The 10,592-nt window shown below is 40.9% G+C and overlaps 1 protein-coding gene and 1 long non-coding RNA gene across 3 annotated transcripts; one reads left to right on the top strand and one right to left on the bottom strand.

The window, feature by feature from the left end:
* Positions 1 to 392: 392 nt before the first annotated feature.
* Positions 393 to 5,152, top strand: LOC106567406 (complement component 1 Q subcomponent-binding protein, mitochondrial). Of its 2 annotated transcripts, none has more exons than XM_014136601.2 (6): positions 393 to 796; positions 1,663 to 1,813; positions 2,049 to 2,142; positions 2,250 to 2,345; positions 2,526 to 2,669; positions 4,621 to 5,152. In XM_014136601.2, the coding sequence occupies exons 1-6, from the start codon at positions 544 to 546 to the stop codon at positions 4,768 to 4,770; spliced, it is 888 nt and encodes a 295-aa protein (XP_013992076.1). In that variant the 5' UTR covers positions 393 to 543; the 3' UTR covers positions 4,771 to 5,152. The 2 variants fall into 2 exon arrangements, with proteins under 2 accessions (XP_013992076.1, XP_013992077.1); XM_014136602.2 differs by having other exon boundaries at positions 395 to 796; positions 2,544 to 2,669.
* A 1-nt stretch (position 5,153) lies between these two features.
* Positions 5,154 to 9,955, bottom strand: LOC106567407 (RPA-interacting protein B). The gene is made up of 4 exons (XR_001320061.2): positions 9,884 to 9,955; positions 8,046 to 8,350; positions 7,848 to 7,911; positions 5,154 to 5,816 (listed from the first exon to the last, which is right to left on the bottom strand). It is a non-coding gene; the product is annotated as an RPA-interacting protein B (long non-coding RNA).
* Positions 9,956 to 10,592: the final 637 nt, after the last annotated feature.

Here is a 10,592-nt window from a genome sequence, read left to right as displayed (position 1 = left end):
CACTGCTGCCATCTAGTGGCCAAAATCTAAATTGCGCCTAGACTCCTGAGTGATATAACGGCCTTTCTGTCATTTCAAAGATGAAGGGGAAAAAAAGAGAAAATGTATGTTTTTTTCTTTGTATTATATTTTACCAGATCTAATGTGTTATATTCTCCTACATTAATTTCACATTTCCACAAACTTCAGTGTTTCCATTCAAATGGTATCAAGAATATGCATATCTTTGCTTCAGATCCTAAGCTACAGGCAGTTAGATTTGGGCATGTCATTTTCGGCGAAAATTTGAGAAAAAAAAGGGTCCGATATTTAAGATATTTTAATACCTATTATTTTCCCGCAAATTACAAAAAACGTTGCAAAACCTCAGTGGGCTGGACCTTCGGACCACTTCCGGTTCAAAGTTTGAGGAGGTCAGGGTGTCCTTCCCACGTGTTTTCTCAGGCAGTAATCTGTCTGAAACGTCATTACTGGGTAACGGAAACTCTGTGATTATCTAACTTTTGTATTTTCTTATCTAGTCAAATTTACCAATCTATAACCATGCTAAAGTCTCTTTCCCGAGCGGTGAGTACTGCAGTTCGAATTTCTACAAGCACAATGTTTTCGGCCCGAGCTCTCCAGCCTCTTACGAGGTCGACATTATGTTCTTCAAACTCGGGAGCAATACGGCCTTTTAGCCGGTCTCTCTGGATGATGAGCCATAACGGGGCAGCATCGGTATACAGACCAAAACTCTTCAGTTCAAAAGGATTTACTCCTGTGTCGTGTGGATGTGGATCACTACACACAGAAGGTAATTACTAGCTAAATTAAGTATCTACTGTTGTGAGTGCGCTAGCTAACGTTAGCTATCTAGCTGCTAGCTAAATATGACAATCCCTAAAAACACGCCTCTTCTATACGGCTATATTTACGCAGCAGGTCAGGATAATTAGGTTAAGGTTGGACATGGGTTAGGGTTAGTGAAAATGCTCTCCTAACCTGCTAAATAGGCCTCAACTTGGACTTGTTGAATATAATTACTATAGTTTCCTGTATGTAAAGCAGTGCAGGAATAGCTGCGACCATCATGCAGAACATGGACATAATTTATTTAACCGTTGTCATGTAGCTGACAGGTTGGACGAAATTGGCAACAGAATTGTATTCATAGCTAGTTTGTTTATCAGTTAAGACTGCTTGTTCTAGAGCAGTGCGAAAGGCTAAGCTGATAGTGAAACGATCAGTAACTATTGAAAGTGATATTAGCTGGCTAGTTAACCTTGATGGCATCTACATCTGGACCTGTGTGTAATTCAATGCACATGTGACCATGGGAATGGAACATGGGTGGGTGCAATGTATAGGGGTTGGTCATAATCTATGGGACAGTGTGTATATACAATTTTAACCTGTATTTAACTAGGCAAGTCTGTTAAGAACAATTTCTTATTTACAATGACGGCATATCCCAGCCAAATCCACCCCTAACCCGGACGACGGTGGGCCAATTGTGCGCCGCCCTATGGGACTTCCGATCACGGCCAGTTGTGATACAGCCTGGGATCGAACCAGGGTCTGTAGTCACGCCTCTAGCACTGCGACGCTATATATGACTAGCATGTAGCTAATACTGACTTATCTTTTGATCTAAGATCCTATATAATTGCTTGGTTTCAGGAGACAAAGCCTTTGGAAATTTCCTTTCGGATGAAATCAAAGAAGAGAAGAAGATCCAGAAAAGCAATACTCTTCCCAAGATGTCTGGAGGGTGGGAGCTACAGCAGAACGGCACAGAAGCCAAACTCATTAGGACAATTTCTGGAGAAAAGTAAGGCCATCTCGATATTAGTTTATGCCTGCCCGCTACACCAAGTAGATTAGTAAATGACCGGTACTGATACACTCCCTGCAGACATTTTATTTGACTAATAATTAACCTAGATGTTGTATTAATAAATCCATAACTGCACAAAATGAACCCAGTTAACATTATTTGAAAGTAATTTGAACTACATTTTCTATAAGCGACTCTACATTGTCTGACCCCTCGTCCTTTTACTTAGAGTGACCGTCACATTCAACGTCAACAACAGTATTCCCCCTAAGTTTGAAGAGGAGGCTGAACAAGCACAGGGACAGAAGTCTGCAGAGAATGAGGTAACCTCTTTGTACTGTCTTTTCCGAAATGGACACGCACTGCACTGAACGTGTTGCACTGTTACATTGTTTAGGTTTTGAACCATGTGTATTTTGTTTCCTTAAAGCCAGATATTGTGTCTTCACCCAACTTCGTTGTCGAGGTGACGAAACAGGCGGCAAAACATTCCTTGGTGTTTGACTGCCATTATCCTGAAGATGAGGTAAGTTATCCTACAAGTGAATCATCATTGGCTTCATGTAAAGCCCAGACCAAGTTGAAACAAAATACATCTTTATCAACATAATTGGGAAGCATGCCCCCTCAGTTGCTAATCACTTAAGGCTTTATTGCTTGTTTCTTACCACATTTTGTTAATAAGCAATATATCTGACAGTGTTAGGCTAAATACATTTTCCAGGCAATTCATGGTGAAGGGGAAGAAGAGAGTGATATTTTTGCCATCCGTGAGGTCAGCTTCCAGCCTGAGGGAGATGTAGAGTGGAAGGAAACCGCCTACACACTCAACACAGACTCTCTGGACTGGGTAAGTACCTTATCTTGGTCCATCTGTCTGCAAATTAACATCTCTCGGGTATGTGGGACGAAATCGCCCCACCTAGTCAACAGCCAGTGGAATCGAGTGGCGCGATATTCAAAAACCTTAAAAATGCTATAACTTCAATTTCTCAAACATATGACTATTTTACACCATTTTCAAGACAAGACTCTCGTTAATCTACCAGATTGTCCGATTTCAAAAAGGCTTTACAACGAAAGCAAAACATTAGATTATGTCAGGAGAGTACCCAGCCAGAAATAATCACACACACATTTTTCAAGCTAGCATATAATGTCACAAAAACCAAAACCACAGCTAAATGCAGCACTAACCTTTGATCTTCATCAGATGACACTCCTAGGACATTATGTTATACAATACATGCATGTTTTGTTCAATCAAGTTCATATTTATATCAAAAACCAGCTTTTTACATTAGCATGTGACGTTCAGAACTAGCAAACGCACCGAAAACTTCCGGTGAATTTACTAAATTACTCACGATAAACTTTCACAAAAAACATAACAATTATTTTAAGAATTATAGATACAGAACTCCTTTATGCAATCGCGGTGTCAGATTTTAAAATAGCTTTTCAGCAAAAGCACATTTTGCAATATTCTGAGTAGATAGCCCGGCCATCACGGGCTAGCTAATTTGACACCCACCAAGTTTGGCGTTCACTAAACTCAGAATTACTATAAGAAAAATTGGATTACCTTTGCTGTTCTTCGTCAGAATGCACTCCCAGGACTTCTACTTCAACCACATGTTGTTTTGGTTCAAAATAATCCATAGTTATGTTCAAATGTCCTCTGTTTTGTCCGTGCGTTCAGGTCCCTATCCGAACGGTGGCGCGCGGACGCATATGTCGTGACAAAAAATGTCAAAATATTCCATTACCGTACTTCGAAGCATGTCAAACGCTGTTTAAAATCAATTTTTATGCGATTTTTCTCGTAAAATAGCGATAATATTCCGACCGGGAGACGTTGTTTTTGTTCAAAGACTGAAAGAAGAAAATGGTGTCTTCATGTGCACTGCGTGCGCCCGTGTCATTGTTCTCAGATCGACCACTTTCCAAATGCGCTACTGTTTTTCAGCCAGGGACTGCAGAGTCATCATTCCCCGTTCTGGTGCCTTCTGAGAGCCTATGGGAGCCTTAGAAAATGTCACGTTACAGCAGAGATCCTCTGTTTTCGATAAAGAGGCTATAGAAGGCCAAGAAATGGTCAGAGAGGGCACTTCCTGTATAGAATCTTCTCAGGTTTTGGCCTGCCATATGAGTTCTGTTATACTCACAGACACCATTCAAACAGTTTTAGAAACTTGAGGGTCTTTTCTATCCAAATCAAACAATTATATGCATATTCTCGTTTCTGGGCAGGAGTAATAACCAGATTAAATTGGGTACGTTTTTTATCCGGATGTGAAAATACTGCCCCCTACCCAAGAGAGGTTAAATATCATTACAAATACTTCTGAGTGTCAATGATGACTTGGCTGCCTACAATATTGGTCTTAATGCAGCTTTGGTAGAATTGTGACATACTTTTTAGAAAGCAACATGAGTTATAACCAGGAATTATGAGGTGTATTAGTCTCCAGACACCACAAACCTACTCCCACGACGGTTAAGGTGACTGGCTTATTTTATTTAACCTTTATTTAACTAGACAAGTCAGTTAAGAACAAATTCTTATTTACAACGATGGCCTACGCTGGGCCAAATGGGCGCCGTCCTATGGGACTCCCAATCATGGTCAGTTGTGATACAGCCTGGAATCGAAACAGGGTCTGTAGTGACGTCTCTAGCACTGAGATGCTGTGCCTTACACTGCTGCGCCACTCGGGAGCCCATATTATATTGCGGATCACATGGTTACGGTTTAATTTTGAAGTTCTCACTGGCCTTTCCTTTGTGGTTTACCTCAGGCCCTGTATGACCACCTCATGGACTTCCTGGCTGACCGGGGGGTTGACAACACGTTTGCTGACGAACTGATCGAGCTGAGCACTGCCATGGAGCATCACGAATACATCAAGTTCCTGGAGGACCTCAGTGGCTTTGTCAAATGCAATTAATGTTTGGAATTAATAGATTCAACAAGCTGTGTATAAGTAAATTCACAAACCAAACTAATTTCAGTAAGACACCATCTCCCTCTACATCGAAAGTGTTTAAATTTGAGGGAAAGTATAGGCACTGATTGAAGTCATTGCCCAGTTTGGACATGTCAGTTATCATTGAAACTGTTGTATGAGTTTGTGCTGCGTTGAACAGTAATTTAATATTGAACTACTGCTTTGCTGCAAATATGTCAGTGTTGCAAATGCTTCTGTATTTTACTGTATCTGAAAATAATGTTAATGTATGAAGGCTGTCATTTTCATTTGTCAACATTATGGACGCATGTCAGTCACCACACAAGTCACTGTATGACAAAATAATATGTTTCATAAATGAGTGGTTTTAGCATGATTTTATTTCAGATAGTATCCAAGCATGGTCAACTGACATTTTATAAAAGGAGTAATGAAGATCCAGTCAGTGTCCACATAGTCGCTGTACTCTGCATTCAAGTATTTGATAGTCAATACATAACCATTGAAGAAAAGGGTTATTGGTTTGACACCTTAAATGAACAATTCTATAAATCAATGCTACTTCCAGTTCTAGTGAAGGACCCCTTAATACTTAATCTCAAAATATGATGGTTTTATTAGATGAATACAATAGGAATGTTTAACATGCTAAGTGGAGGGAGTAGTGATACTGGGTAAGTGTCGTGTTATGGCCTGGCTGACGTCCCAAACAGAATTCATTATGATAAACAGTCTTCCTATGTCCCAAATGGTACACCGTTCCCTTTATAGTACACTACTTTTGACTAGGGCCCATAGGAAAGAAAATATCAATTCAGGGCCAATAAGGCACTATATAGGGATTAGGGTGCCATTTGCGATGCATCCAAGTGTTTAACCCAGTCAGTCAGGTAGTTTATGAGGTTAGGCAAGCTGTCTGTATTGGAGGCCATGGAGACGGCTGGGATTTGGTGACAGTCCTCCATGTGTTCTGTTACCCTCCTCTCCAACAGACACTGCAGCACCTCTGCGGTCATGTTCATTTGCTGGACACGAGATTAAAAAACACTGATAAGACATCAATCAGCCATGAGCATAGAACAGAAAAAAGTGGCTTACTTAAAATGATCGTGAGGAATATCAGTGGTCAGGACAACAGAAAATGGCCAACTATACTGAACAAAAATATAAATTAATTGTTGGTCCCATATTTCATGAGCTGAAATAAAATATCCCAGAAATGTTCCATATGCACAAAAAGTTTTTCCTCAGATTTTGTGCACAAATTTATTTACATCCCTTTTAGTGTGGATTTCTCCTTTGCAAAGATAGCCCATTCCCTGACTGGTGTGGTATATCAAGAAGCTCATTAATCTGCAAGATCGTTACACAGGTGCGCTGGGCACAATAAAAGGCCACTAAACTGCAGTTTTGACACAATGCCACAGATGTCTCAACTTTTGAGGGAGCGTGCAATTGCCATGCTGACTGCAGAAATGTACACCAGAGCTGTTACCAGATAATTTGTTAATTTCTCTACCATAACTGCCTCCAACGTCATTTTACAACATCCAACCGGCCTCACAAACTCAGACCTCGTATAACCACGCCAGCCCAGGACCTTCACATCCAGCTGATTCACCTGTGTGATTGTCTGAGTCCAGCCACCTGGACAGCTGATGAAACTGTGGGTTTGCACAACCTAAGGATTTCTGCACAAATGAGAAGTAGAGACGTATCCTCTTCGTGGATGAATCCCGGTTTCAAATGTACCGGGCAGATGGCAGACTGTATGGCGTCGTGTGGGTGAGCGGTTTGTTGATGTCAACATTGTGAACAGAGTGCCCCATGGTGGCAGAGCGGTTAAGGTATGGGCAGGCATAAGCAACAGACAATGAACACTAGTATTTTATTGATGGCAATTTGAATGCACAGAGATACCATGACAAGATCCTGAGGCCCATTGTCGTGCCATTCATTCGTCGCCAGCCACCTCATGTTTCAGAATGATAATGCAAGGTCCCATGTCGCAAGGATCTGTACACAATTCCTGGAAGCTGAACATGTCCCAGTTCTTCCATGGCCTGCATACTCACCAGACATGTCACCCATTGAGCATGTTTGGGATGCTCTGGATCAGCGTGTACAACAGCGTGTGCCAGTTCCAGCAACTTCGAACAGCCATTGAAGAGGAGTCGGACAACATTCCACAGGTCACAATCAACAGCCTGATCAACTCTGTGAAGGAGATGTGTTGCGCTGCATGAGGCAAATGATGGTCACACCAGATACCGACTGGTTTTCTGATCCAGGCCCCTACCTTTTTTAAAAGATATCTGTGACCAACAGATGCATATCTGTATTCCCAGTTATGCTAAATCCATAGATTAGGGCCTAATCATTTTTTTGTTCTCAATTGACGGATTTCCTTATATGAACTGTAACTCGGTAAAATCGTTGAAATTGTTGCATGTTGCGTTAATATTTTTATTCAGTGTAAAAAGGGCATCTTGGTTTGGGAGGTTGGTAAATTTTAAAGTAACTGTCCAGTGTTTGAAGATTTCTATGAAATATGACCTATAATTTATTATAATACGAGTGAAATTGTTTTCCTTCCACTTTTTCAGGTTTTCTGTATTTGGCTTATTAAAAATATTATTATTTTTTACTTTTTTGTCATTTAGCAGACGCTCTTATCCAGAGCAACTTACAGTAGTGAATGCATACATTTCATACCTTTTTTTTCTGTGCTGGCCCCCCGTGGGAATCAAACCCACAACCCTGGTGTTGCAAACACCATGCTCTACCAACTGAGCTACGTGAGTAGACTGCTGATTGGCCAGCTCATCCTCAGGAGTACAACATTGTACTCCATAGGAAATAGCAAGCATTTTTGAAACCGTATTGTTTGAGATTCAAGTTTGAGGTGGGGTTTTTAAGTGGGTTTTTTTCTCCAATTGATGTTTTTGCCACAGATAAGAGTATAGGACGAGTCAACAACATTATTTGGGTATGAACTTTTGAAAGTGAGATTTTCACTGGACTGTTACTTTAATGGTGTATGACATAATACAAACCCTTGTGTTGATATAAAGCCCACAGGGACAGGAGGTAAAATGGCTGTTCACAGTCAGGTTGTTTCTGAAATTAAAAAAGAAGACAGTCACACAGTCAGAGTGGTTTACAGTCTAAACTATGACAAAATCTGAGCAAGTACAATAGCATATTAGTGAGTTTGGGGCAAAGGCACATCTCTGAGAGATTGAAACACTTACACATGCTATATGATTTCCCTTTCCCCGACCATCTCTTCCACAACTGAATACACATACAACTCTTCAAACTGCATACTTTTCTCATTTTCATCAATGATGTAGAGCGCTGTATAAAGACAAAATACAGTACATATTATTCACAGTGAGAACCATTCATTTTTGGGCTTTCGTCCCGTTTTCTGTGTGTGTGTGTAATGCATTCAGGCAACATTAATTTGGGAAATTAAACAGTGCTGACTCTCTCCCATTTGGCGGTACTTCTCCAGTAGCCTGGATCTGCTGTTTCTCAACCAATCCACGCAACGCTGAGGAACAAACAAAGTTAGCCATCAAAAGAAGTTACACGTCACCCCTTCTCCTCCTCCTCAAAGAGACCCACCTGGGTCACAGCACCAATGTTACCAATTAGGGTTCGAACCCATGTTTCTGGGCCCTCCATAAGGCTGTGTCGACTGGAAGCAACACATCGTTACGGTGGTGATATGTGAATCCTTTCAAACAGCTAACCTTGTCTTGGCGATACTTTCTTAGTTCTTGATTCTGAAGAAAAGTGTGACTTATAAATGTTGGTGTTCAGTTGCAGGTGGTTCTCCAAACACCAGAGATTATTCAGAAAGATAGTAAAATGCTTGTTTTTCTCCGAGTAAGAGTTGCCTTGCCATTTTAGCTGCCAGACATCTTGGATTTCCCAACATCTTTGCAGGAACTTGTGGTTTCTATGCGACTCTGCCTCGGCCACGTGTAGAAGTAGACAGTGCATCACACAGTACAACCAAAACAAAGATCTACACACAAGCAAGAGGCATTTCTCAGTTCTCACCAGATACACAACATTCTGAATATTCCCCCCCCCAAAAAAAAATTGTGGGGACCCACCTGCAACTGAACACGGACATTCATAAAGTATCGGCAAGAAAAGGTTAGTTGAAAAATTGCTTCCAACCCTTTCTGCTAGCCAAGGTATAACGGCTACTGAGATACTACTTGGAATGAAAAGCTCTATATAAATAAATCTATTATTATTATTTATAAGATACACTTTGTCCCCTGAATCGAGAACTTATAAAGCTGCTAAGACCAGGTTAGTTGGGGCGGCAGGTTGCCTAGTGGTTAGAGCTTTGGACTTGTAACCTTTAGGTTGCAAGATTGAATCCCTGAGCTGACAAGGTAAAAATCTGTTGTTCTGCCCCTGAACAAGGCACTTAACCCACTGTTCATAGGCCATCATTGAAAATAAGAATTTTTTCTTAACTGACTTGCCTAGTTAAATAAAGGTTAAAAAAAGTTGGAAAATATTGGGTGCCATTTTCCATTGGTGTTAGACCGAGGTAAAATAGGTTTCGTATCAGACATTCAGAGTTAGCCTATTTAAATGTTGACATCAATTTTCATTCCTCTGATTACTACGAAGGATCTTTCACGAGTTAATGTTTTAAATTATTATTTTTACTTGGGTGAAAGTGCAATCGCTATAAGGGCCCTTGAAAGTCTCAGTGATGTGGTTAATTCCACACATTTTTGTTTGTTTTGTTTCTATTTCAAAAAGGACCTCAACAAAAGAATCAAATTATTTTTTTAAAACTACTTTTACAATCTTTACAACGTAAAGTGTTGACTTGATAGTCAGGTGTTAGATCAACATGTTGATCAACATAACTAATCCCGGCGATAGGCTATGATATGTAATCAAGTATGAGCTGGGCTGAAACAAAAGCTTATACACACTCCTACCATTCAGATCTGAAGCTGTCCACCCTTGTAAGTCATTATTCTGTACTATGGGTACAATTGGAGGTGGGTTGGGGGGAATTCATTTAGATGGTAATGATATATAATACATGCTCCACTCTCAGGTAGAAGTTGAACTTGCTGACTGATGCCAAAGCGGCAGCTGCTAAAAGGTGCTGCATGGTCAATCTGATAAACGCATTGGCAGTGAAGCATTTATGGTGATACGGCCTCTGCAGATGTCAGGGCATTCATACTTCGTGCGCTTCGCAAAGCAGCGTAGAGCTGTTGAGTAGAGCTGTGTGAAGGAAGTTGTGAAGGAAGTTGTCAAGGAAGCGAGTTTGTTTATACAGGACCTAATGCCACCACTTACCATCAACTAATCATGTCAGTGCGGAGCTATTCATAGCCCTCCGCATTGTTACAAAATTTGGGAGGCGTGGGGCGATGCGGTACAGAGCTCAATTTGGCTTCTGCATGCCTCCAGAGGTTCCGCTATTGCATCACACCCTCCATACAGAGCATTCGACCACGTTTTCAGATCAAGCATAAATTGGCTTCAAGAAGAAGGGAGCAGCTGCAGACCAGAAGCCTACAGCCAATGCAGCACTGGTCCACACCTGTTCTGTCTGTCGGGTGAGTAGTATTAGTTGGTACTGTATGTGCCTTTAGGTTCCTCTCCATGTGTAGGCTATTGTACTGGCCTGTGTGGTACAGTCTTTCATATGTGTAGTAGTTTGTCACATCGTATTGCTTAGTTTATCATTTTTGTCTACTTTGAATTAAATCTAAGCCAATTCCTCCATTTTGCACTTTACT

The sequence above is a fragment of the Salmo salar genome, chromosome ssa13 (genome assembly GCF_905237065.1).
Source record: "Salmo salar chromosome ssa13, Ssal_v3.1, whole genome shotgun sequence".
Lineage (NCBI taxonomy): Eukaryota > Metazoa > Chordata > Actinopteri > Salmoniformes > Salmonidae > Salmo > Salmo salar.
This window is presented reverse-complemented; position numbering and strand designations above follow the sequence as displayed.